The sequence below is a fragment of the Corvus cornix genome, chromosome 4, assembly GCF_000738735.6.
Source record: "Corvus cornix cornix isolate S_Up_H32 chromosome 4, ASM73873v5, whole genome shotgun sequence".
Classification (NCBI taxonomy): Eukaryota; Metazoa; Chordata; class Aves; order Passeriformes; family Corvidae; genus Corvus; species Corvus cornix.
In genome coordinates this window covers 4,146,647-4,174,626 of record NC_046334.1, presented here as the reverse complement: position 1 = coordinate 4,174,626, position 27,980 = coordinate 4,146,647, and the positions used below count along the sequence as shown (strand labels likewise).

The window sequence follows — 27,980 nt, the reverse complement described above, 5'->3', positions numbered from 1 at the left end:
AAGTTGTGGAACTGTTGACTGTGGGGTATGCCCAGCCCCCGCCCTGGGGGGACGCCTGCTGAGATAAGGAGATTGCTGCAATCTCCCGGCAGAACTCCCCTGGAAAGGCAACCACTTTCCAGTTGCGGCGAGAAGACGACAGACCCAGAGTCCTCCGGGAGACTTTGTAACCCATTGGCCCTTACCCTCTGATACCCACCCCCTGTATCCCTATAAAGCTACCTCGCGCAGGGCAGCTACACGGGTCTCTCATTTCTCTCTCTGGTGTGGCCTGGAGGCTGCCCTGCAGAGCTGAGCTGAAATCACGAGCTGACAATCACTAAAGGGCTGACAGCTTCTGCACGGGCCCTCCTGCCAGCAGCTGAGGGAAGACACCGGGCTTCGGGAAGATGATCTCTTTCGGGACTATCTCTCCTGACCGGTCACAGCTTCCTCAGTCAGAGCTACTGACCCCACACCAGCTGCCATAGTTGACCATGTTCTTTTCTTACTTCATTTGTATGAGGAAAGGGAATAGGGGAGAAAAGAAAGGAAAATAGAAAAAGTACGTGAAATTATTTCCTTTGAGCGCTGGGCTTGCTGCAACTTATTTTTGATTCTACAAGTTCACTAAACATTATTGGATGACAAATGGCAGGAGGAGTCAAAGTATCTAAAAGAATAAGTCCTAGTCTAGCACAGACTTAGTTAAAAAAAGTATTCATTTGCAGTAGGAAGAAAACCCAGGAAGGAGCCCAAGGGAAGGTTGTCAGAAGGTGGGGTAAAAGTAAGTGGAGGTAAGTGTCACATGCACCAGGAACTATGAGAAATGTGGTTCTTTTGAGGGAACAATTTCTCGAGGTGATTTTAAAAGGCTCTCGCTCAATGAACCAATTTTCGTGTCAGCTGTACAATTTGAGGGGCTGAGATCCAGTGCAGAGGATAGAAACTGTAAATCAAATAATGTCAGAACAGCCTGAGCAACAAAGTCTTGGTTTGGGTGAGCCAGAGCCTGCACTGGGGTGGGTGGCTACTTTTTCTCTAAGACATCAAGTTAGTCTCTGTTCATTCTTCACGGGTGGCAGTGGCAGGGTCCCACGGGGAATTGTTGGAGTACCTGCAGCCTGGTGAGGCTGGGCTTCCCAAGCTTAAACAAAGACCAGTCCATGCATGCAGTTTTCTCATTCAATTGCTGTATCAAATATGACCAGCAAGCTCTATGGGGCTGTAAGGTTTGTCCCCCACCCCACCATGCACACACTGTGCAATATCACTGATAGATGGGTTATAAAGCTCAGTGGGGATCACTAAATCTAAAAGTGTAGAGACACAAGGCTTCACAAGAATAAAGATTACCAGCCAGCAGTGTTTATCAGCAGAGCCACACAGTGGGAGACAAAACATTTGCAGTTAAGCTGATGTGCTAAGTTGACATAATTAATTTTCTGTTCAGCTACTCCAACATACTTTGCAACTGTGTGCTACTCTGTTTTAGGGATTGATACTTCTCGTCATAGATATTATTTCTTCACAAGTGATGGAACGTAAAGCATGCATAAAAATGAGACAATAGCCAAAATTAACTATACACTGATAAGACAACTTTGAGCTGTATCCTTAGATACCAAGCAAGATTCTAGTCCAGTGTCGAGTTTTCCCTTTTGCAAGATAATTTATGGTTTGTTTGTCTAAGTGTACAAAAGCATGTAAATCTAAAGCTGAAGTTTTAGCCTCAGTGCTCCCTCCAAACACATGTTCTCAACAACAGCAAATGCTCTATCTAAATTTAAGTTTTAGAGGCTGCTTTGACAATGTTAAAAGCCACTTTATTTCTGACTTAACCTAAAATTACTTAGTGATGATGGTAAGCTGTTCCATTGTTTTAAAGAATCATCCTAAAAGTTGTGGTACTGATCTGGATTAGTGGGGAGTTCATCCCCAGCATATCTACCAAAGGATCCAAGGCTAGTAAGGTTTACTAGTCATTAGTTGCAGTGGCTGTTTAAAAGTTGGTAACATGGATCTGAATCGTCTCTTCCAAAGTATTTTGACGTGTTAAGGGAATGGAAGAGGAAAGGAAGTCTTTTGTTAGTAGTTTTGCCATCTATTTCTTTTGCCTGAACTAGACAGTATGAATAGAGATTTGAAAGGGAAAAAAAAATTATTTTAAAATTTCTGGTTTAGGATTACACAGTAAGCATGTGCTTTGTCAGTGTTCCAAATATGTGCTGCTCACAGTTTTTACAAACTTCATGCTCAGTTGTCAAAACTTATGCAAAACTATGAATGCACATTCTTTGTTGTCACCCCTTTTTTCACGGCTGCCAGACGTGGATCTTTTTGCGTGCTATTAGAAGGGAAACAGAGTGCAAGTACAGCTTCTTTCCTCTTTGTGAGAGACAAGGTTACAAACTGACTATCAGGATTTCTCAGTCTGCAGAAAATTCACTGTCTCTTTTGAATGAGGAGGAAGTGTCATGCAGATAAATCACGTAGGCAAAAAAGAAATTAGCATATGGTAGCATGAAGCAATGACTGGTTTTGACAGAGTGCACTCTGTCAGCTTGTGACCAAAGAATACACAATCCTTCTGAAAGCAAAGGAGAGTTACCCAAGACTTGATCTGTGTTCAAGTTGCAAGTTTTTTCCACTGGGATTCTAGATACAGAAGTAAAATATTTCTAGTCACTTTATTAGTGGGAGGCTTAATTTTTTTTTCAATTAAGAATAATGAGAAATGTATTGTTTCCATATAATCAATTATTTACTAGAATATTTTGGGCTTTTTCAAACCCTGCTTTATAGTCATAAATGCATCAGTTTAATAAATATTTGTCAAGGGAACGGAACAGTGCCTTGTAATTTATTATTATTATGTATGGGCTACTAATAGTCCTTTTTTTTTTCTTTTTACACAGCACACTACAGCTTCTCAAACTTTAGAGCAGAGATTAATTTGTTATTGCAAAGATTATGTAAAGGCATGACCCATGTCCCATTGATGCAAATATCAGAACTCCATAGACTTCAATGAAACCAGAAGTGGATTTGGAGGTTGCTGATAAGAATTAGGAAAAGTCATCTTTAAAATCTGAAAACAGTCATGCAGGACAAAGCAAGGTATGTGTGTATGTATATATTTTGGTGAGCAAGGCAGCAGGGAAGTTGCTCAAATCTTTGAATTAGTAACATCAATTAAAGAAAAAAGGCCCCTTTTGTTTGACGAAGGACTTTCATACCTTTTTGGTTAAGCACACTTGCACTTTCCAGTTTTAGACAAAATATGTTTACATGGCTGGTGATTTCACCAATGAGCTGAATGACAGTGGGGAGAGCCACGGCAGTCCCGCACGGCTTTGCTTTGTGGCTGCAGGAAGCAGGAGCAGCTGGAGCAGCTGGGCATTGCAGGATAAGGCAGAACACAAGATGCTGCCCTGAAAAGTAAACTTTTCACTACCTGCCAATTATTTGTAGCCCAGGGAAGCAGAGAAGTCATTTCAGTAATTTCAGCAGGTTTGAGATGAGGTCACCTTTTGTAACTCAACCCTTTTAACTCCAAATACAATTTAATTCGAGTCAAGGAGCTGGGAAATCCAGTTACTAGTGATTTGCCCTACAACCTGTATGATGTCCCTGCTCTTGTTTCAGGTAAGAGGATGGATAATGCTCAAAGAAAAGGAAAGTTTCTGTAAATCCTACATTTATCTTCTCCATGTAGGTAAGTATTAACAAGAAAAGTTATCTGTAAAATTACCTACATTGTGCCTTTGCATGCAAAAAACCCGTCTAAATCTGCAGTAGATGCAATGGCACCCTTCCATAGCCTACAGCTTCAAGATTTGTTTATATTTGATGGAATAACCATTCAGATGTTGTTCATTTTTAATGCTGTTTTATAAACTGTAATGAGCAATCATAGTAATAAAATGAGGATATATGAAAAAACAAATGTCCATGCTAACCATAAACCCAGACTATATCTGCAGTATTTAGGTGAGAGCTTATTCCCATTTATTTGTTCCCGATACACTTGAACGCTTTTTACAATGAACAGCACAACAACTGCAGTCCACGATGACAGACTGGCCTCCAGGTTTGGCCCTTTATCTAGGATAGGAATGAAATCTGCTGAAATGCATCTGGCTTGTTTGTTAGCAGAAGAGCTCCTAAATGAGGTTTCTGTTACCAGCACAATGTGGAGAGGTAAGAGGGAAAAGGAAAAGAGGTACAGGAAAGGATGTGTGAACAGAGTACATAAAGGTGGCTTCAGGCTGTACCTAGTGTAGTTAATGGATAGTACAAGGAAAGGTGCTGGGAAAATTGACCTCAGAAGAAGTCGGTCTCTGTGATATGGAGTGTAAGCTCAGCAGGATCATTATGGGCCTAAAAGACCAAGCTTTTCTAGCCAACAAGGCAAGCCTAAGAGCATGTGAAAGGGGCTGTCAGCATCTAAGTCAGTCTAACGAGCAGTTGCCTTCCAGAGCAAGGCTTAGAAAGCCTGTCAGAGAGGGAGCCTGATGACATTGGTCTCAAGTGGAAAACACATGGCAATACTGCACCAAAGAAAAGTGACATCTCCTTCCACCACGGGATAATAAAGACAGTCTTTGCCATGGACCTACACCTTAAGAGAGGGTCGTCAGCACCTGGAGGACTGAACCAGCACAGGGTAGTGCAGGCATTTGAACTCCTCTCCATTGATTTCCACTTAATGGAATTTATTTTTTTCAAAGATTACACAAAATGTCTTTGGTCTTGTTGAGCATATTTATTTTGCTGAGAATGGATTGGTGGTGAACTCTTCCTTCTCCACTTTTCCTCGGCAAGCTAGAAACTCTATAAATAGACAGCCTTTCCTTCATTCTTTTCTATACTTCCCTTGTACTGGTAAAGTTATGTAACCGGGGCATGGAGCATGTTCTATACAAAATCTAATTTTGCAGCATTGTCCCTGTTGATGTGGTTTCCCTATGAAACATCTACCTCCGTGAGGGTGGGAAGTGTTGCCGAACAGGTTTTCGTATTCTTATTGCCTTCTCTGGATACTTTTTGGTAATTTCTTATGTGACTGATTAAAGCAAGTTGCTATTCAATGTCTCATTGCACAGTACAAAGGGGATATTACCTGTTCTAGTGAGAAAGCTGTACTGGGAAATTTAAATCAGGCTGGAAGAGAAATCAATGCATATTTTCAACTTGGTCCCTCTGTCAGACCTTATCTGTCATTATTACTCACATTTAAACTGCAGAGGCATTTTTTTGCAGCCACTTAGCTGAGTGCACCTTAGTAGCCTCCATGGCCTTACCTCAGTAGCCTCGCCAGCCAGGTTGTGTGGGATGGGATTCTGTCACGTCTCCTCTGGCAAGAGCAGCTGTACTGCTGGGAAAGGGGTCTTCAGGAGCTTCCTGTCCTATCAAGTGAGTTCAACGGCCAAAGTTTGGAAAATTACTTTTCTATTTGAGCTTTGGGAAGGGCCTGTAGTGGCATTGACACAAAGCGGGGTGGAAGGGCAGATAAAATCCCTGCGCTGTCTCGTTTGAGCTGGGCCTGGACCTCACGCAGGAGGCCATGTACCCACAGCATCATCTCTTTCCTTTTGCTCAGCCTGATCCAAACGTGAGGAGAGGTTGGCCTAGGAGTTTCAGCGCCCACCTTGGGCATTTTGAGCCTGAGCTGGGAAGACACGGGTGAGTGGGGTGCAATGCTGAGAGCGTGTCCCAGTGCTGTGAGGGGCAGCTATGAGGGGGTCCCAGTGCTGTGAGATGTTGGGGGGGCTGGGGCAACAAGGTGAGGGGCAGGTGTGTGAGGGTCTGTGAGGGGGTGCCAGCCCTGTGAGGGCCAGCTGTGAGGGAGTCCCAGCACTTTGAGGGGGTCCCAGCGCTGTGAGGGAGTCCCACTCCTACCAGGGGGTCCCAGCGCGGTGAGGGTTTGTGAGAGAGGAGCGGCGCTGTGAGGGGGTCCCAGCGCCGTGAGGGGCACTTGTGAGGGAGTCTCCCAGCGTTTTGAGGGAGTCCCAGCGCCGTGAGGGGCAGCTGCAAGGGAGTCCCAGCGTTTTGAGGGGGTGCCAGCGCTATGAGGGGCAGTTGTGAGGGAGTCTCCCAGCGTTTTGAGGGGTCCCAGCGCCGTGAGGGGCACCGATCAGGAAGCTCCCCGCGCGCTCTTTCGGCGGCAAAGCCGCCTCGCGCCCGTCTCGCTGCACACGGCGGGGCCGGGGCGGGCGCGCGCCCGGCGCTGATTGGCTGCCGCCCTGCCCCCCCTCCGCCTGCCGTGCCCGCGGGCGGCGCCGCCGCTCACTCCAAGTTTGTGTCCGGGCGGAGCCGCCGCTGCCCGCGGGTCGCTCCCGGCTGTGCGCGCTCTCTCCTCCGCCGTACCGCGGGGTTCGGCCCGGCCCGGCCGAGCGCCGGAGGAACAGTGGTCCAGCCATGGCGGGGCGCGGGCAGCGGCGCTGCTGAGGAGACTGAGGTGGGGGTGTCGGTCCCTGAGCGGGCGCCATGCGGTCCCTGAACATCACCCCGGAGCAGTTCGCGCAGCTCCTGCGGGACAACAACGTGACGCGGGAGCAGTTCATCGGTCTCTACGGGCTGCAGCCGCTGGTCTACATCCCGGAGCTGCCGGGGCGCACCAAGGTAGCCTTCGTCCTCATCTGCGTTCTCATCTTCGCCCTGGCGCTCTTCGGCAACTGCCTGGTGCTCTACGTGGTGACCCGCAGCAAAGCCATGAGGACTGTCACCAACATCTTCATCTGCTCCCTGGCGCTCAGCGACCTCCTTATCGCCTTCTTCTGCGTCCCCTTCACCATGCTGCAGAACATCTCTTCCAACTGGCTCGGCGGTGAGTGCCGGGGCCGGGCTGGGCTGGGCTGGGCTGGGCTGGGCTGCAGGGAGGGGGCAGCGGGGGGACGATGAGGGGCAGCGCCGCCGCCGAGACCTCCGTTCCCCCGTCTCTGAGGGACCCTTTCCCTTCCCGCCCCCTGCGAGGGATCCCCTCTCCATCCCTCCTTCAGGTTATGTTAAAATAACCCAGTGCGCTTTCCTGCTTGTATTCCTTAAAAGTTGCGATGTGCGTGTGGGACGCGGTTCGTTGTGTGGAGCTGGCGAGGAAGCCTTGCTGTACTGCTTTCTCTTTTTTTTCTTTTCTCGCTAAGTAATGAAATCTGTCTGGCAAGTGAGATATCAGTCTCTATACAGCTTAAGTTTCTCTGACAGCTGTCAGCTCGGAAACAGACCTCCTTAACCTTTTGTGAGGAAAAAGAATGTCCTTGGGGGAACAGGTGACTGAGAGAACGTGTACAATTTATGCTGAAATAATGCATCCTTTTAATTTTTTCATTTTTTTTATTGCGAACTGTGTTGTATTCCTGTTGATGTGAAGGACCTTTTGGCAAAGCTTCCCTAATGCCTAGAAAGAAGGATTTTCTTTTTTCCTTTTCTATGTATCTCAGTTCCAAAGTAGTAAGGAACAAGCAGAGATAGGTGCAGTAAGACTGCATATGGTATTTATCTTCCTATTTTTTTTTTTGTTCTTAAAACAGTGTTTGACAATTATAAGTGGAAAAATAAAAGGAATGGTTTTGCAGCAAGTAGCAGACAACATCTTGTACAACCACAAATTGAAATATTTTTCAGAATATTTCAGAATGAACAGTAAAGATGTTGATAAAGTGACACATTTATGTTCCAATTTCCAAGGCTTCCTGTGTTTCTGTTGTTGGGAAACAGTGAAGGTTGTTGTTAGAACGTGGAGATTTAATTCCAGTACTTCCCACAGACTAGAATGCTGGATGGGAATTGACAGGTCAGAGGAGACTTGGAGCACATGTGAGAAATGGGCTTTATTATGGAAACTTTAGTAAGAAGTGATGAATCCAAAACTCCTGGGACTACTGATACTAAGGACAACTGTGCTATTTTCTTATGAGCTGTTTTGGGGAAGATAGCCTTTGTGATTCTTCCCTTTCCTAAGGGAGGCTCTGACCTGTCAGCTTGACCAAACATCTGATCAGAATCAGCTGAAGCCTCCATGTGGGGTGAATAAGGAGATAAGGCACGGGCATGTAGAACAGTATGGGGCAAATATGTATGTTTTATTTATACTCTGGTACTGAGGTTGCCTGACAAAAATCTAGAAGTAGTGAGTGTAAATGGTATAGCATAATTACAAAAAAACCTCTTCAGATATTCAGAATTTGGGTAGCTAAAGTACACTGTTCTGTGGGGATTACTGTATTTTTTTTGCCTGCCCTCTTTGCTGTGGTAGAGCACTTTCAGTACCAGTGAATCCATCGGTCTTTTGATCTGGTGACATCTTTAGCTTTAACTAACACAGTTAGTTAAAGCTAAAGAACATAATAAGTAATATCATTGATGTGTGTTAACCCTTTGCTCTCAGGGGTGGAGGGTGTGAAGTAAAATTGAGGAAAACAAATACGTGAACTGCTGGTATCCGAAGGGTATCTGGTTCCTGATGCTTACACTGAGAAGCATGAGTGGTGATTACAGTTGTACTGCAAATCAGAGCCTGCCAGTCCTGGAGGAGTCTTCTCCTTGCTAGCTTAACTGGTTTAATTTGCCTTTTGCCTTTCATTTTGGAGTCTGAAAAAATCTTGTTCTCATCCACTGTAATGCAACATTACTGAGTAGTGCAAGATCCAGCTCTGTTACAAAAAAGGTGATTTGACTTGTGATAAATCCTTGGTGGACAAAGTGGTGCATCCTGGGGCACTTGATGCTAGAAATTTATTGAGGATTCTGAGACTTCAGTCACTTTATCTCTTGATTTATTTACATAATGAAAACAAGCATCTCTACTAGGTGGTGTGAACTGAGATGTGTATCTTTTGTACTTGTCTTTAATTTAGATCTGGTTCTTTATTTCCATGCTTGTATATGTGTGTTTGTGTTTCTTTCTCTTCCCCTTCAGAAGCCCACAGCAGAGTGGGAGAGGGGAGGAGAGAACTGCAAACACTGTAATACAAGCAAAAGAACAGCCACAGTTTCAGAGTAGCTGAAGCTGTAACTTTTTCCATAGTATTTTCACTAATACAGTCTAACTTCACCTGCAGTTAAAAATCTCAGTGTGCCTCACTTTGCCTGGTGATTAAGCAGCATTAACACAGACCCTTTAGCTCTATATGGGTAGCAACTGGAATCAGCACCATATTGACTAAAAATAGGTGAATTGGTCCTGCTTTTGATTCTCTGATCTCTTCAAGAATCTGTGTAGCTGTGTGAGTGTAATAGTGACAGTATATGATTTAATTTCCAAATTTAAACTATGCAGCTGAAATGGCTGTAATTTCTAGGGGAGCTTTTAATGAAAATCCAGCATGCTCATCTCTCTGTAATGCGGAAGAAAATGAAGATTGTGGCTTTGTCATAAATGGTCACTGTGATCATATTTATTGGTAAGAAGGATAAAATGGGAACTCAAGTGGGAGTAAATTGGTGCATACAGCAATAGTGTGTCTTGGTACAAGCTGGAGCAGTTGAAGACTTGCTCTCATATGGTCATAGGTGGGAGGCAGCAGTACTGGTCTTGTCATACTGATGACGGCACTATTAAAGATAAATTTGGGCTTTTGTCTCTCGGTCAAATATTACGGCAGTTGCTTTGTTTCCTGACACTGCTTAGTTAGCTGAGTGATAGTGTTGTCTTTACAGAACTGTCCAGGGTGACTGGAGAATTAATTTAATGTTGTGTAATGTAACAGCTCTGGCAAAAGATAAGGGCACAACTTGAGCTTAAAGTACAGCCAGCACTGTGCTACAGTCTTGTGCATTTTGCATCTTATCAGCTGGAATGTGTATTCTCAAGGCAGGTGTGAGAGGGTGACTTTCCTTGTCACTTTGAGAGTAGTGAGTCATCTGAGGCACTCCTGAACACACATCAGCATTTGAGGTTTCCTCCTGTATCTTGTCTGGTCTCCAGCTGCCACTCAGGAGAGGGGTGGGTCTTCTGTATGTTGCTGTCACATCTGGTGCTTCATGATGTGACAGTTTTCTCTTCTCTAAAGGCTGGGTGAAAAACGAAGTGGCACCTTCTACCCAGCTGAGTCTTTAAGGTGCTTCCTGTTACTTACCAAATGTCGTGTGTCAAGCTGTATGTTACCTCACTGAGAACTTCCCTGTGTGAGAGCGCATAAAGCTTCCTTGCTGAGGGATGAAAACTAAATCTTGCATATATACCCAAGAACTGATGTAAAACAATGCAACACCCTTAGGGATATAATCTGTGTGATGATGACTGACGTGTTCTGCCCCAAGTTACAAAATGTGAGAAAAATCAACTTGCTTGCTTCGAGTGAGGTGGAGAGAGCTAATTACAAGCTTCAATAGAAATTCTAATGCGAGGGCTTGATCAACAGCATTTTACCAGAGGAAGGAGCAATTTGACTTTTACCAGAGAATGGTTTCAGGCTTTTACTTATGCTACCCTAATAAAAAGAAAACTGATATTTGAAATGACTAAATCACAGTTCCAGGCACAATGTCCAATAATGAAGGCATAAAGCATTGTTTGAGAGAATGCCATTTATATTTGCAGTCTCTCAATGTGTTATCATTGGGAAAACTGTTCACTGTTTGAATAATCTATGCAGTTTTTATCAAGCAGTGCATGAGGAATACTTTTAGCCTCTTGAAAAAGAGAAGCAGTTGGTTATTTTCATTCCCAGTGTTCCACTGCAAATGTTTTTCTTTCCCAATTGGAAGTGGTCAGTATTAGATGCTGCAGTGCTGCCTTGACTGACAATCTGTTGGAAGTGTTTTCTGAAAGCCTGACATTGTGGAAATTTAAACGCTTTGATACATACTTAACATATTAGTTGAAGTGTTATCATTATTTAAATGATTCAGAAAAGTCAACACTTCTCTGTACTGGCTCCAGTGCAGAAATTAACACAGTTCCAGTGATTTTGAGGTGATCCCAGCACTTTAGCCTTTAACCCAGCACTGGGAAAACTTACAGAGCGAGATTTCAGTAATCTTGACTGAATCTCACTGAACTGGACTTTTGTTGTTTGTATTTGTTTGTCTGTCACAAAAAAAGTCCTCTTTAGGTAGGATCTGAAATTATGTTTTGAAGAATATATTGCTCAAAGAGAAATAAATAGTGAAGTAATTAAAGAGCTTTTATCATAAAGATAAAAAGCAAATCCACGTTTATTTTCAGATTGCTTGGGAGATACAGAACTTCACTGTATTCTTAATCCAGTGTTGATTTATTATAGGTGAGTGTATCAAGGCAAGGGTATAGCACCTGATGCAAATAACTAAAATATATACCAGTTGTGTTAGTGAGTAGAAATAAGACTTGAATAATACTAGCTACTAAACCATATAATCTCCAAACCATGTTCCAAATAGCCACATTTTTACCAGCTGGATTAGAGCAAAGATTTAAGACAGTATCTTCCTTTAAAAATCTTCTGTTACTCTGTGTTAAGTCTGAACACAAATATGTGAAAATTAGCTTGAAATGGTTTTAATGTATGACACAGCTGGCTTTTGCCTGTCTCAGTCTTATTTTAATTTCACTGTATGTACTATGATGTAGTAGAATAATTAATTTTTTTTTTCTCAAAACTTACCACGTCTTCCTTACAGTAAAATTCGGCACTTTTTTCTCAGTTTTTCTATAAGGAACTTTCAGCTAACAGACACTTAGGAATGGGGTTGTAGCAATTTCTCCTTGCTGCAGGTGAAACTTGTTTTACACAGGTGGATTAAATATTAAGTGAAATGTGCATGCAGTATTGGATGGGAGACTAGACCTCAGTACCTGTTTCCCTAACAGTCAGTATGGAAATTTGGAAGTGGTGTGGGTTTTTTCCTGGCTGTGAAAATCTGTAGTTGTTCTTTTGAGATGGTCCATTTCAGGGGGAAGTCCTGAATGTGAAGCCCTACTTGGTAAGGCTTTCTCCTCGAGGCTGGAGGGACAGGATTTGAGGCCCCTTTTCCCACACTCCCCATGTTCAGTGATTACAACATTCAATTAGTTTAAAGGGAAGAAGGAAAAATGCGTCATCTGTGTTTTGGAAAGACTTAGAACTAGTAAAACCTACCTCACCTCAAGTCTCACAAGCAAGGTTGTATTTTGTGACCAGTATGATCTCCATACAGAAGTTCTGTTTCAGGCTATCCCTGGAATAACCAGTGTGATCATTCTGAATTTCTTACTGTTCTGAAATCATAGTTTCAGGTTGTCTTTTTCCTTTTTCTTTGCACTGCCCCAACCCAACTGCCACCATTCTGAAATAATTACCTTATTTAACAGTAAATTTCATGTTCCATGTGTAAAGATCTGTAAATGTTTGTAATTTGAAAACATAGGTTATATAATTTAAAGTATTGAAAGACCTGGAGAAAGTCTCTAGTAATTATCTAAGCAGTTGGGAATGGCTGCTATATATTTATAAATAAAAAAATAGTTTTGAAAACTTAAAAGAGGCTTTATGTGAAAAAACATTCACTATTCTGCCAAGTACAATGACTCCTGGTATCTCAGGATTGAATCCCATTCAAACACAGTAAGGATGGTGGAGCTGGATCTCAGGTGTGTTGATGTCAGATTTCCATTGAAGTTGATGGATCTTCACTTGGCCCTGACATTCTAAGCAGTGTATTTCTTTCCCTTTTTTCCCCAAGCAATCTGTTTTAAATACTTCAGTGAAGAGAGTCGACTTCCTTGCTCAACAGTCTCTTAACCTTGGTGGACGTTTGAATTTCAAGCACTTGAGCGTCTCAGGATTTCAGAAAATGGGAAGCATTTGTATAGTGAATGATAATTCAGAGCAAGCACAAGAGTCGTGAAGGGGGTATGGTACTGTTAATAAAAGTTATACCCAGAGACCCTGTGCATGATGACATCAGAAGCTTCAGGGAGGCTGAAGTATTGTTTTGTTCTTACTTTTGATACCTAGAGGCTTTTTGAGTAGCTTTTACCTACTATTCATTTGAAAATGTGATGTTGTTTCTTGGTTATAAAAATACCTTGTGGCTGTTTTGCTATGGCCTCCAAGTCCCCAAAGTGTGTGCCATGCCACGTGTCTCAGAGCAGGTGTTTCCATTCCAGCCAAATCTGTGTAATGCAAACCATCCTTTTGCTTTCCATTTCTGGAAGTGCTAGTTACTCCTTGTCCAGCTTGGTAAGCTCAACCTGCAGGCATTATGTAGACTTTTGGTTTTATTACCTTTTTAACAGCTACTTTTATATAGCTTAAGTGATCCCTTTTTGTGTGTTTGTCTTCCAAGAGGTGAAATAGGGGTTTTTTGCAGCCTTTTCTCCTGGGAGTTCAGCTAAAGGCATAGTGAGTGGTAGTCTGTGCTCTTTGACAGTATGGTTACTGGGAAGAAAATGAGAAGACATCTGTAAAAAAACAATGGGCATCTGGGAATTTGGGTTTCCTGAGCTGAGCTCAGGTCTTCTCTTTGTTCTTTGAACAGTTGTGCACCAGCTAGAAATTCCACCAGACCGACGGAACTTCAGTGAAAGTCTCTGTCTTATTTTGTTACTTGAGGAATAGTGATAATTCTCTGCTTCCTAAGAATACCCTGGAATGCTGGGACTTCAGTGGAGGAGTAGTGCATTACGGGGAAGTCTCTGTAAGGCAGTATAGTTCAAGTGGACTTTATTTAAGTCTGGCCTTTTTCAAACTGTAAGAAACAGTCTATGGTGAAAGTTTGGATTGGTTTTTTTCACTTTGTTTTGTGTTTGTCTACTGGTTTTTGGTTTTGCCCCAGCTTCAGCACTCAGACTTGAACTGATTTCCTTAGTCAAACAGGAACTTAAACATTTCATTAACAAGTTTTGCTTTTCTGTTTGCCATTTGTAGCAGGAGTCTCTTCTAACTTAGTGAAGGAAACACTTGAAACCACGTCTTTGGTTGCATTCACCATTTGCCATGTGCAGAGTAGGTAGGATTTGAGCTTGCTTTTTGTTTTATCTCACAACAGAAGTTTAAGCCCATTGGGTGAAGGACTTTAAATTTGACAGAATGGGTCTGGTACCTGTATGTGCAGCACATTCTCTAATGGGTGTAGTGAGAAACTGATGAGATGCTGAGTTAGTAAGATATTGACTGTGTATACTTTTTTAAGGGGTTTACTTTTTTTTAAGGGGTTTAAGGGGCTTACTTAGAAAGAAGGAAGAAGAAGCAGGGGGAATTTTATTGTATAAATTGCAGTTGATACAAGATGTGAGGGTGTCTTTTCTTGCTCTTCCTGATGCTCTGGAGAAATACATACCAGGTGAAAAACAAACACGCAGCCCAATGCATCCTCATCCATGCAGTTCCTACTGCCCATGCTAAGATTTCATTCAAGTAACTTGAAACTGGCCTGCATGGTATATTTTTATTCTGGTTTAAGCCAGATCTGTGTGCACTTCCATTGTGTTGCTGGTGTTGAGTATGTGCTTGAAAGGTGCTTGATTTCCACCCTTCGCTGCTTTGTCCTCTCCTTCCGTTTCTGGAGCCACAGAAAAAGGGATTTTTGGGCAACTAGAATTGGTAAGACCAGTAGCAAACCAGTTCCTTCTTGTAAGCTAGAGTGGCTTTTAGCCTGGCCTAGCAAGCAGTAGTCTCCCTGTTCCTTGTTCCCTTCTTGGAGGGTAGGATTAAGTTTTCAATTTTCTGTTTGTTTCCTGTCTGTTTTCTGTGCTGTTCTGCATAAGGTGTCTGTAGCATCTTAAAGCTTGACTGAAAATTGGATCAGATACTTCTTAGGCTGTTTTGAGTTTATGGATTATAGCTGAGTAAGGTATAAATAACGGTCAAGTAAGGAAAATAACCCTGACTGTTGCTGAAATGAATAGCTGAGACTGAACTGTAGGAGTGTGAGGGAACTGTGGAAATATGGACAGAGAAAATTATCTCAGGGTCAGAAAACGAGTAAACGAGAAGTCAATTGGCAAGAGCATTAAGATAAAATTTTTTACAGAATAATTTATACCACTTTCTAAGATGGTTAGGACTTGAGAATGAGCAATGGAGAATGACTAATATCTTAAAAATTGAATATGGAATTCTTGGGAAGCTATGGCAGCAATAAATCCCAATGTTGCATAAATACAATAGAAATCTGTACAACTTAGAAAATGCAGGAGGAAGTTGCATGTGGTTTGGACAGTGGCTCTAACATAATTTGTTAATCAGCGGAAAGGAGACTTGGAGAACAGAAGGATGATGAAGAGGTTGAATTTTTCCTCTTATGTTATGCCTCTTTGAGGACTTCTCTATATATCTTGCTTGACAGGATGATGCATTAAAGGCCAAAATGTACAAATAGAGTGATATTTAAATGAGCTTAAGGAGTGGATTTGCAACAGTGGAAAAGGTAAACTTAAACAGGTAACACTCAGACCTGCATGAAACCGGAGAGTAATCTGTCAAAATGGAAAAAAAAAAAAAAGTCTCTGTAACTTGGCATGTTTGAAAACAGATGATGGAAGACTTGGCCAAAAGTGAAATAGGAGTAAGTGTCAGACTGATAACAGAGCAAGTGAATGTGTCCTTAGAAATCTTGGTTCTGCAGGTGTAGACAACAAAGAATGGCTCTGGAAAGCTGCATTTGACAAATGGCTTAAATAGGTGACTTAGCAGTTTAAATGTTACAATAAATCTAAGAATCTTAGTCTGTTATTTTTAGTAATGGAGTCTGGTATTAATAGCTGTTGCATGCCTTACTTTCTGATTATTGCAGGTGCCTTCGCTTGCAAGATGGTGCCGTTTGTTCAGTCCACTGCTATCGTAACAGAGATTCTTACAATGACCTGCATTGCTGTGGAAAGACACCAGGGAATTGTGCATCCACTAAAAATGAAGTGGCAGTACACCAATAAAAGAGCTTTCACGATGCTTGGTAAGATTTTAAGCATCTCCGGTAATTCTGTATGTAGAGAAATAATCTTCAGTGTTGATGGCATGGCAGAACAGAGGGCACTGATATGACCAGTGATTCAGAAGCAGAGTTAATTGACCTTTATAAAATAGCTCAAGGAGAGTGCCTATCAGTAGAGTATATTTATTACCCAAAACTCTAACAAGGGACTTAGCATCTGAAGTCAAAAATGTACTTAAAGATAAACCATTAGCAGCCATTTCTTCTTTTTTTTAATTTTAAGAAGGGTTCAAAATGTACAAGCCCTGCTTAAGCAATGTCACAGTGAAATGGTCCTTCCGTTGTTACACAGAGATACTTACTTAATGCTCCTTATGCAGATTAAGTGGCTTTTCCTGTTGAATATCCGTAAATAGAGGTAGTTTGGGAGACAGAAAGCTGATGTCAGAATAGCATGCTGTTATTGATGTATTGACTGATGTATGCCTCATAGAAAACTTTGTTCTTTATTACAATTTTCCACCTTGCCTGACTTTTCAAAGCTGTTAAACTGTTCATACCAAATCCTGCTTGTTGGACAAAGTATTAAAAAATGTGTTTGTTTACAGGCATAGTCTGGTTGCTGGCTCTTATTGTTGGGTCACCCATGTGGTACGTGCAACGGCTTGAGGTAGGTTAGGTGAAATGGGAATTTGCATCTTAAACTCAGTCCTTGCTGGATCTTTCTGCACCTTTAGGTGAAATTGAATCAACTCCTGTGAAATCAGTGGGGGATAAGGGAGATTGGTTCTGTGTGCCAGCCTGGGAAAGGCTAAGGATTAGAATTTGCATGCAGTGGAAGGAGGAGTACTAACAGGGACTAGTCATGCCTACTCTCCCTAATTATGTCAAAGAGCAGAAATTACAACTGTGACTTCCACTGTGGCTTTCTTTTGGTTTATATGTGCACTGGCACACAGCAATAGAGGACTTAGATTGCTGTTTCAGGATGACATAGTGCTCCCCAAGATCTGGAACAACTGTGCTTAGTTTAAAATTAATTAGCTGCTCATTGTAGTTGATGAGTTACCACACAACGTTTGGAGGTTAAGCAGGCAGCTTGGCAGACTCTGCTGCTTGTGAGTCTGAATGTTAATAATTTTCCTGGCTTTTTTAAGCAGCTATCATGAGGTTTCTATATATCCATATTTACTTGCAAAATGTGTAGCCAAGGTCTCCTTTGAAGTGCAAATCAGAGCATCTTCTGGCCTCTTTGTCAATTTGGATTGAACCCAACACTTGATGTGGAAAAGTGCTTGAAAGAATTTTGTCACTTTGAAAATCTGTTGATTTTGGTTGTTCCATTAAGAGCAAGGAATACCTGAATGTGCTTGGGTTTTACACTTGGGATAAACACCTTAGTGACTCATCTTCTTTGCATTTGTTACAGGTTAAATATGACTTTCTGTATGAAAAGGTGTATGTTTGTTGCTTGGAAGAATGGGCCAGTCCAATTTATCAGAAGATCTATACAACTTTTATCCTTGTTATACTCTTCCTCCTTCCACTGATGCTGATGCTTTTTTTGTACACTAAAATTGGCTATGAACTCTGGATTAAGAAACGGGTGGGAGACGCTTCAGTTCTTCAAACCATTCATGGGAGCGAAATGTCTAAAATATCAAGGTTTGTAAGCAAAATACACTTGGAACTTTGACTTCTAGAAAGCTTTTTTCCTGACTTTTTTATTCCTCTTGAATAGAGTTTAAAATGCCTTGCAAGACATGCTCATGTCATGATGCAAAGTGCACTGCTGTCCCAAAAAAGAGAAATAAAGTGCTAGATGTATGTGATGATGCATTCTTTTGTTTCCAAGGGAATTGTGTACTTCTGAGCATTCCTTGAGAGTTTTATTTGCATCTGCAGCCATCAGAACACAGTCACAGATCTAACTTGAAGAGAGACATGAAACTGCCAGTCAGTTCCCAGTGATTCAGTGTGGAATGTCTTGGTGCAATTTCAGGAAGAAGAAGCGAGCAATTGTTATGATGGTGACAGTGGTGTTTCTCTTTGCAGTCTGTTGGGCCCCTTTCCATGTGATTCACATGATGATGGAATACAGTGAGTACCTGCCATATCTCATAGAATAAAGTCTGGTTTTGGGGTGTTTTTTGATAATGGAACTAGAGGTTGTGATAAGCTAGTGCTGCTGCCAGCATTCAGCTCTAGAATACCTTCTGCTAGCAAAGGTTAATGTTCTGCTTATAAGAAAGACTTCAGGAAAAACAGGACTATTAGGGGGGTGAGTGTCTCCTTTTCTTACCGTGTCTGTTACACTACCCTCATTTACTGAAAGGTCAAAAGTGCCTGGCTGGAAGGTAAAAGTAATTTCTGAGCATAAAACCTCTTGAAGTTTTTAATTATATTTCATTTAACTTAACTGTTTTGAGTTAAACTTACTATGAAACATTTATCCCTTTTATTGTGGTAGGTATATTGGAAATATAAATACTGGACATCACAGTGATGATACCCAGTGAATCCAGCTGGAGTTTTTTAGTGCTCTTTACTGAAAACTGGCTTGGAAATGCCCTTAATGCTTGTTGTGTTGGCTTTTTTGCTATTTGCCTTTTTCTCTGAAGTCTTCCACTGTTCATCTCTCACCTCCTCCATCGATACTGGAGCAGCCTATGTGTAGGAACAAGAGGAAATTTTCCGTAGTTGTTTTACTCTACTTGCTAAAGGCAGGAGCTGTTTCTTTGTCTCCTATCACAAATAAGATTGTAGCAGATAAATCAGTAGTTCAGCCAGTCAGCTTTTTTGACTCACAAATTCTCTTTCATTTGATTCTGTTATTACCTACATACAGAGCATGATTATGTGATAGATCCTGATTTTATCTTGTTGATGAAACTCTACTGCTAATGCTAAGAACTTCCAGCATGTGTTTTTGTTGATTTTAAACAAAAGCTTTCTAATGCCAAACTGGATATAACTAGGCTAAGTGGTAAGCATTCATGGCATTCTGTGCTTACAGCGTATTTCTTATCTCCTCTCCAGGTAATTTTGAGAAGGAGTATGATGATGTGACAATCAAAATGATCTTTGCAATTGTCCAGATCGTAGGATTCTTCAATTCTATTTGCAACCCTATAGTGTATGCTTTCATGAATGAGAACTTCAAGAAGAATTTTCTGTCTGCCCTCTGCTTCTGCATTGTGAAAGACAACACATCCCCGAGCAGGCAGCTTGGGAACTCGGGGATTACCATGAGGAGGCAAAAGCCAAGTGCTTCTCAGAGAGATTCCATGGATTCGGACGAAGGCAGGAGGGAGGCATTCAGTGATGGCAACATTGAGGTCAAGTTCTGTGATCAGCCAGCTTCCAAAAGGAATTTGAAAAGGCACCTGGTCTTGTTCAGCTCTGAGCTTACTGTGCACTCTGCAGTAGGAAATGGACAGTAGCGTCACAAGGGGTTTGGGAATGGAGAAATCATTCTCTTTAGGATAATTTCAGTAAGCCATTTAAAAGAGTTTGCTACTTTGCATGCTGAAATGAGGGGGCAAAATGTTCTGTGGGCTATAAGAGTGTTGAGATAGTGGTTGAGAAAATGTAGTATTTATTTTATAATGATGAGGAGTTAAACTTTGGAAAACAACATTACTGGATGATTTCCAGGAGAAAAAAAAAAATTTCTTCTTAAGCTAATTTAGGGCTTGTTTGCCCTCTGCTTTAGGTAAGCCAAACAACTGCTGCTTGCTCCATTTGTTCTGTGTCTGGACTGTACTCAGCTGAATGCCAGAAGACAGGAACTATGGAAAGAATGTGCGCCTTTTTTGGACAACTTGGAAATCTGACATGGGCCAACATTGTAAGATCTGCTCTCTGCAGCTTTGAGGACAGAGAGGCTTCAGATCTGAGTTCAGGAAAGATGGAGACTGAGATGCAATTCTACTTTACAAAAAAGAAAGGGAGTATGAAAGAGTTATCCGGAATATGACTGAAGAGATTTAAGATTTAAACATTGCGTGCACGTTTGGATTTTGTTAACAGGAGGCATATTACTAATTAACAATGCATGCATAATTACTGTGCTGTTTTTACGGGTTAATTCTTGGGTACAAATTTAAATGCCATTGTACGCCCTGCAAACTGCGTTGTTCTGCTGAAAAACAAAGAAGTTGAAAAAGTGCTGTACACCAAAGTGCAGATGCTGGAGGTGTGGTCTGTAAACACTGAGTTGAACTTCTAGTCATGCTTGGACATGAGGTTTACTGGTTGAAAGGGTGGTGTTGCCATTTTCTGGAGGGTTATAAGGGCCTGATCCAGAGCCTGTTGGAACTTCACAGAAGACTTTCAATGGAGTATCATGATCTTTTGGCTGGACACTTCTCTGAAGACATGCTCATATTTTTCTGTCTGTCCATCATCTTCAAAGGGGATTAATTGCTGTCTGAGAACTGGGCCAGTGTTTTGTTATTTTGGGCTTCACAGTAAATTGTGGGGTTGATACCTGTATAAATTCTAAATGTTTTTGCTCTCAGTGGGCCAAACTGCAAAATTGGAAAGGTATGCTTGTTAAGTGTGGGACTGGGGGAGAAATGTGATCCAGACTGATACACTGGGACCTGATCCCACAAATCAGGCCTTGAAATACAGAATTCCCCACTTCAGCTGAGGTTAGGTTTACAGCCTGTAAAATGTCAGTGCTCTCTTTTGTCACCCCTTGCTTCACCTATGGGACCTTGGTGCTGCCTTGGCAGTCAATTCAAGATTCTTCTACTTCGCTACTTTATGCTTCACTGTAAATTAAAATTTAGGATAAAATATACTTGTATAAATTGGGAGTAATCTGATCCTTCTCTAATGTCTACAGATTGGCATTGGATTGTGACACACTTTATTTACATATATATTTTTTATATTCTATATGATACACTCCTGTGCAATGACAGAGCATTCCTGACTTGTCCTGAGGGCCAGGCATTAAGAGCTTAATTATTATCATAGTTTTCCTTAGCAGATGTAAAGTTTAACTGCCTGATGGTGTGTTTTGGATAGAATCTGTGACTGAAAACTAATTTATTTTAAGCTATTTATTTATTTGCACTGCTAATTTCAGTGACAGATTTTAACAAGCATTTAACCAAAACTTCCAAGTATCTTATGTTTTTGTTTTGTCTTACCTGCTTTGTCTGTTGTCTCATAAAATGTTGTGTCAATGAATAACTGTTGTAGTATTAATTTTGTTTTCATTAAACTTTCTTTTTGGCTTTGTTGGTGCCGTTTTGCACTAGGGGGTATTTGCTGTAAACTTCACTTTGACTCTCTCTTCGTTTAAAGATTCATGTGAGCTTATCTGTGCCTCTTCAGCAATTAAATTCCAGTCCTGTTACAGGTGCCAGCTGCTACTGTAATCCTGAGAGCTGCAATTTAAAGGACTTCCCAGAGTAAGGTGAGAAAGGGGAAAAAAAGTCCAATCTCTTGGTAGAAGAGAAGTGACAAAAGTGTCAGCATAGAGAGGTATGGCTATGGTTAGATTAAATATAAACCAAAATACAAAAGACAGTTCTCATACTGTTTTTAATGGTAATTATATTATTTGCGCATTTTTGGCAGAGTAGTTTTCATGAAGCCAGGTAATCTTGTCCTCACTGCAGGGAATAAAAGATCCATTATTGACTTAAGCACAATCAGGATTTTGCCCAAGTTTTTTTAAACCTGTCAGAGCTTCAGCTTTGATTTAGCCAACAAAACCAGTTGTTCTGTTGAAGTGGGGTCGTTCTGAGTCCGGGCTAGTAGCCTGTTCCTGGCAGTGGCTTGTACCCTGTGTGTGGCTGCAGCTGACTGCCTCAAACCAGGGGAAGCTGGCACTGCTGTGGGAGGGACAGCCCTGCTGTCCCCCAGGCTGCCTGTGCTTACTTCCATCTCCCAGTAACAGAATTGCATGGTTCATCTGATCACAAAAATACTCCTGGCTAATGAATTTATCAGAGAACAGAAAAAATAACCACGCTCATTTCCCTAAACTGAGAATGTTTATCAAAGCTGTTGTCTTCTTTGAGGAAAAATGTTTCTTCGAGTTTATTATCTTAGTTATGAATTACTTCTAATTTCTTTGATAAAATTAAAGAGAAACTTCTTTTGTTCTCAGCTGTCAGGGGCTAAGCCTTTAAGTTGCAGTGAGATGATGCCAGGAACTGACAGGCTGATGAAGACAGGAGCCTGAAAGGATACATTCAACTGAACAGAGACTCTGGAAATTGAGTGGATGAGGAAAAAGTGTCAGATTTGTGAGCTTGTCCAACTGATACCAGAGGGTATTAACAAGGAAAACAGTGAGTAGACGGGAGTGAACCTTCTCAGTAGCTATAACAGTAGCAATTAAAAAATATCCAATATCAGCCTGTTCCAAGGAATAACCAGTTGCCAGTGATTGCCAAAGCAGCAAAGATGTGTGGTGTGCCTGCATCAAGGAAATATGTACATAAATTCTCAGCCTGGTGATGTGTGTTAGCCCTGTCTGTGTGCTGATTACAGGATTAGCTAATGTGCAGTGGTTGTATGTGCTGCTGACAGTCTGAGTATGGCAGAAGCTGTTGAAACCAGTGATCCAGCAGAGTGAAAGGGACACCTGAGACATCAGAGAAATACACAAAGAGGATTGAAGAGGAGAACTAGATTATTACTGCCCAGGAAAAAAAAAAAAGGCATAAGTAGAGGAAAGGGTTTGGTAGAGCTGTTAACTTGGAGAGATGGGAGAGGAGGATAATTGTGGTGAGGTATGTTTTTATATAGATTAGAGTTGATGTGAGTGTTAGAAAAGCTGGGAAGGTTTAGGAACTGTATTCAGAGAGCAGTTTTGTGAGCAGAACAGCATCTCAGTGCGCAGGGCAAAAGGCTGGGAAGAGCAACAGCTGCTGTTCTGGTGCCTCTCCAGGTGGGAGCAGTGGAACGGAGCAAGAGCTTTGCCAGGCTGAGGAGGAAACAAGTAAATACGAATTTAATGTACATTAAAGACAACAGGTTAGATTATGTGTATTCCTTTAGAAACATTGACATCTTTATTTCTGTCTAGATTCAAAGTCCTGCTTTGACACCTCAAAACTGGCTTCCAGGAATACTGCTGGACATTCAAGCCATCATTAGCTTCCCCTATTGAAGCTCTAGTGAAGCTGATGGATTATGAAGTTATTTTAAAAGCTCTGGTGAGATTTGAGATGAAGGGTCACGTGCTGCTTTATTATGAGAGTTTAATCTCCCCCCAGCTCTTCGTCCACATCAGTACAACAAAACATGGTCAGTCAGAAGCAGTAAAACCTGGTTCCTTTCATTCCAAAAAATACAGACTCTCAGTCTTCAAAGTGAGGCTCACACAAGGTTTGTTTTGCTACAAAAGTGCTGTCTTACTAGCCAGGGTTGTTTTTGAGAAGGTTTAAGGGTATTTGCATGTACCTTATGCATTCATAAAAGAAGAAATTTAATAGAGATACAAACAAACTAATAGAAATTGCATCTGTGCCCTGTAGGGTGCTTAAAATCCCAACCAAGACTTGAAAAGATGTCTTGCTGCCTGAAAAATGTTTTTTGTTTATCAGCCTCCTGTGAAGTAATACAAAGCTTTCTATGAAAAGCTCTTATTTCCTTCCATTTTCCATTTTTTTCACAAAGCAGAAACTTCTGCTTATTTCCTATTCTTTGGAGAAATGATCATAAAACCTTTGCCCCAAACATATTGTGTAATATAGTCAGTTTTTGAAAGGGATCTGTCCTAAAATGACATAATGTGCTTACATTGAAAAACTTTTCTGCTTTAGCACTTCTCTCCTAGAGGAAAACGTTTTTGGGTTGTTGTTTTTTTTTTTAAAGTTTCTGCTTGAAATCTCTTTATAGCCTTCTAGTTTTTATTTGCTCTTTCCAGTGCCATCACTCAGTTTTTCCAAATTAATTGCACCAGGGTTTCTCAGAACTCCCTCTCACCAGGTGAATTTCCTATTCCCTTGGACATGGTCCTTTTTTCCTTTGTCTCTAATCTTTTCCATGTTTTATTAAATTGTATGGTCTTACACCATCTTTCCCCATGCCCCTGAGCAAAGCCATAATTAAATGATGTAAAATTTAAGGCAAGGTCTCCATAAATCTCTTGTTATATCCTGGAAATACATGGGAAAGCTTTCAGGCTTTTTTCAGTGCTCTTGTATCTGACCTGTAAATCCATTTCACTTCCCCATCTGAAATAGACATCCTTGCTATTTGCATTTATGCCACCTTGATAAATATTTAAATGTATGGACATACAGTTGTTGCAGGATCAGACATAGTTTCCCTGTGGTATCACAGGTGCAATATTTTAGTTTCATTTTCTGCTTCAACAGTTTGCTCAAGCAAAAATGAGTCAGGGTTGAACTGTATTTTCCATGTTGACAAATGAATTCTTGACTGACTTAATAAAGCAGAAGTGCATCAACTTAAAGAGCCATCACACTGGAGGAGAAAAAGATTTCAGTTATTTTAGGAAAAAATTTATTTCTGAAATACTATTTCTACTTGTAAAAGAAAGAGGTCAACATGTTTGGGTTTTTAAAAAATTTTCTTCTTAATTACCTTGTAAGGTGTCTTTCCCTAGTGCCCAGATTCTGCTGAGCAGGGTGAGAAAGCTGCTAACTGGAGTGTGTGGGAAAAGGTGGAATTACAGTTCTCAATTTGTATCAGGGCTCCTGTCTGCGTGTTTAGTAGGAAGTTGAGCTTTTACTTGTGACTTTTGCCTTGCTCCTTTTCTTTTTCTCATCAGTTTCACTTAGTCTTTTTCACTTACTCTCTGTCCTTTTTCTTTCCCTATTGCTTTTCCTGAAGTAACTCCTTGAGTTCCTTGTGACCTTATCTCTCTGATACAGATTAGAATAACCAGGCACTGAATTTTGAGAACAAAGTGAAGCAGCCCTGTGGTTCAGAATTTGTATTCTATCAAGTCTGATTATCAGATTATGACCTGCATTTCCAGTCCTTATTTCAGGCACCCTTGGAAAGACCTTGCCCACTCTACTGGTTACATTAGGCTTGCATGTGTATATATTGTTTCTGAATTGACTTTATATCTTGACATTTTATTTCTCAGGCTGCTTATTGACATATTTCCATTTTAAGATTTTTTTCTTTGACTTTACAAATTTCTAATTCCTAGGAAGTGAGGCTTCTCAGTAACGTGCCAGCTGCACTGGGACAGTTGATTTTTCTTGCATCAAATACGTAGATGTCAGTCTTTATTGTACAGATGACAGCTAAACTATGGATTATAAAAAGGTCCAGTAACTTTCTTCTGGGAGTCTGTAAAATACACTCTGTGTAGTGTCTTTTGTGTGTGTGACAACAGAAATATAGTGTTCTTCTACTTCTTGCCTCTAACACATGGTTTAGTAGATACATCTACTGAACACCCAATTCAGCTATTAGTGAGTTCAGTCCATAGCTGAAGAATCTTAAAGATCATGCAACCTGAGAATAAACAGCTAGAAGATGTTTAGTGTCTCCATGAGTAAAGTATAAAATATATCCTCCTAAATATCAATATGAAATATCATATTAAAGTTTCGGCCTCAGGCAGACTTGAATTTTGGATGAGCAGATACGTAGCAAAACCACATCTATCTGAAAGCAATCTCTTTGGCTCCAGCAGCTCGGTGGGGTTGTTGTGGCCCCGCTCGGGCTGTAGATGGCATCGTTGCTGCACATGAAAAGCTGAGCTCTTCCAGTCCCTCCTAGGGGAATTGTCCCATGGGCGTTTGGAAGCATGGATTTGATGGTAGGATTTGGTAAGGGTTTGATAGAGTTCTTCTTTCTGTAGGATTAGAGGGAAACGTGGAAAGAGGTGTTGGATTATTGTTTTTTTTCCTTTGTGAAATAGTGCTTTGAAAAACAGTTGGAGCTCATGAGTGACTGAGGACCAATGGTATAAACAACCCAGTCAAAATTGTTTTTAATGTTTTGTTTGGGTTTTTTTTAAAGTCATATCTTAGATGTTTGAATTTTCATCTACAGGTCATCCCTTTGGCTTTGGAACACACAATTACCACTCTTTGGTTTTGAAGCTGAGCATTTGAAATACAAATTAGTGAATGGATCTGCAAAAAAGTAATAGAGATCAAGGCTCTTTGAGAGACTTCAGACTTTCCAGACTCCCCAGAGTGTACTAAAAATCCTGTAGCTGTAGGCATCCCCCTTCCCAAATCTGATGATATAGTGGAGGGAAGCCAAAGGGGAAATGGAAAGGGGAGAGAATAAAGTGTTATTTATTAGCAATCAGAAGAAATCTCAGTTCCTAAATGGTGAACTTAAAAATATAAAGGGTTTCAAAAAGTGATGGTTTTTTTACAGTCTTCACAGATACTCATTTAAACATTTTATGCACACACAAAAAAGCCTCTAAATTCTCAAAGGGAGTGGAAGAACTTTGCTGGTAAAGTTTAAAAAAAGCAAAAAATACCCTTGTGCAGGGAAACAAATTTAGCAGCCTGTAAAGATCAGCTGTAAAATACAAGCCTTGCCATAGTGATTTAAGTTAAAGCTCCACAAATACTAGGGCAAATGAAGAAATTATTACGTGAACTTGTTCAGAGTATAAATGGAGGATAAGAATCCTGGATATCCAAGGTGACACAAACCATGAGGAAAAGTGGCAAGTCTTTGTTATAATTTGCCCATGAAATGATAATGGTTTTTCAATAAGGTATTGATTGATGTGTGTTCATAAAGTCTGAAGTCGAAGAAACCCACTTTACTGATGAGGGGGGAGGAGCACAGAAGGATGTAGCCACAGAAGTGGTTGGTTTGTTTGCAAAGTAACCTGAACAGGCAAAGGAACTTTCTGAATTTACAGTAATCAGCTGTTTTGAATGGAAATATTTGATAATCATGTAAAAAAACAAGGCAAACACTGGCCTTTTTTCTTTTCTTTTGAAGGAACATATTAATGTTTGTTTTCTTAGCATGTGGTATTTTCCTCTCAAAGTAAATTTACAGAGTAGCCATGTTATTCCTTCCTGATTTTTCTCATCTATTTTGGAGATCCCAAATGCTCCTGGAACTTTGTTCCTGGAAGCTGTGCTGCAGCTGTGTGTCTGCCAGGCAATAGGCAAAGTAAGTCCTCACACCTGGTGTACTTGGGTCATCTTGGAGCAGGTGGGTGCTGTGTCAGTGATGTGCCTCTGTTCACCTGTGAGTAATTATGTCATCTTCTAAGGCAATAAATCCTACTGATTTAGAGATTTTGAAAAATTAGACACTGGAGTATAATTTCTGCATGAGAGCTGTATCAAAGATGGTTTTCAAATGTTAAGCAACCTTTCTCTCAAGTGAGATCTGGTTTGGTTTTTTTTTTTTCAAGGAAGGGAAATACAGGGGGTGGTAGAAGGGAGGATATATGGAATATACTCTTAATCCAACACAGTAGTTTTGAATTCATGCTGTGTTCACGCAGTGTTCAATAGAAAGGGCTTTAAGTGATAACTCTAAATGAGGAACAAGCACACCATTATATCTAATAGCAGGTTTTTGCAAGACATTTGTGTAGCTTTCAGGGTTAGGAGTGAAAAATGGGCATGATGATCAAAATAAAATGAGACAAGACATCATTTCTGGCATTAACGTGGAACTGAGGCAGAGCTGATGATTGATCTTGTTTGTTTCTCTGTATTATGGTCAGTTTTTTGAGGTAGTTCATTAAAAGTTGATGGCTGAAGTTGTCTGCATTTCCCATTGATCTGTGTGTACACAGTTCATTTACTGTTCAAGTCATTGCCTTGCTGCTTACAGAGCACAGCTGAAAGGCTCCCGCTGCACCAGGACTCTCCTGCTCGGGCATTAACTCCTTCTCATCCTGTTCCAAAGCTGTCTAACATGTTTCCTAGGAAGGGGGAACATGGAAAGGGAAGGGCGTTCGAGTATTTTGGCTGATGCATCTCTAGTGACACCTTGTGGGATGTTTCACAGAATCGCCTACAACTTTTTGGGGGAAGGAATAAACTGCAAGGCTTGTTGTGCAAAAAGCTGCCCAAATACTCTACGTGGGATACACTTAAACCTCTGCACTCACCTGTAATTAAAAATAAACTGTAGAGATAAACTTTCTCATGTTGAAATTGTCCTGCCTTAGTCCACTGAGGTCTTAAACACTTCACCCTTTGTGTATA

The 27,980-nt window shown here is 41.0% G+C and overlaps 2 protein-coding genes and 1 long non-coding RNA gene across 5 annotated transcripts in view; all 3 read left to right on the top strand.

Moving 5' to 3' along the window:
• LOC109145599 overlaps nucleotides 1–5,737 on the top strand; it is a 31,636-nt gene extending 25,899 nt beyond the window's left edge. The window contains exons 8-10 of the long non-coding RNA XR_005601868.1: nucleotides 2,898–3,099; nucleotides 3,628–5,397; nucleotides 5,585–5,737. This is a non-coding gene — a long non-coding RNA (uncharacterized LOC109145599). The remainder of the gene's footprint in view (nucleotides 1–2,897; nucleotides 3,100–3,627; nucleotides 5,398–5,584) is intronic.
• Nucleotides 5,738–6,272: 535 nt separating this feature from the next.
• QRFPR (pyroglutamylated RFamide peptide receptor) lies at nucleotides 6,273–21,190 on the top strand. 3 transcript variants are annotated; one of them, XR_005601826.1, is made up of 7 exons: nucleotides 6,273–6,811; nucleotides 15,679–15,837; nucleotides 16,425–16,486; nucleotides 17,246–17,481; nucleotides 17,819–17,916; nucleotides 18,856–19,310; nucleotides 19,532–21,190. XR_005601826.1 is itself a non-coding variant. In XM_039551475.1 (6 exons), the coding sequence occupies exons 1-6, from the start codon at nucleotides 6,472–6,474 to the stop codon at nucleotides 18,857–18,859; spliced, it is 846 nt and encodes a 281-aa protein (XP_039407409.1). In that variant the 5' UTR covers nucleotides 6,273–6,471; the 3' UTR covers nucleotides 18,860–21,071. The 3 variants fall into 3 exon arrangements, 2 of the variants coding, with proteins under 2 accessions (XP_039407409.1, XP_039407408.1); XM_039551475.1 differs by having other exon boundaries at nucleotides 17,872–17,916; nucleotides 18,856–21,071; XM_039551474.1 differs by lacking the exon at nucleotides 19,532–21,190 and having other exon boundaries at nucleotides 18,856–19,453.
• Nucleotides 21,172–27,980, top strand: part of TNIP3 (TNFAIP3 interacting protein 3) — a 58,886-nt gene continuing 52,077 nt past the window's right edge. The window contains exons 1-3 of the mRNA XM_039551472.1: nucleotides 21,172–21,250; nucleotides 21,950–22,133; nucleotides 22,874–23,003. The gene's annotated coding sequence lies outside the window, so the exon portion shown is untranslated. The remainder of the gene's footprint in view (nucleotides 21,251–21,949; nucleotides 22,134–22,873; nucleotides 23,004–27,980) is intronic.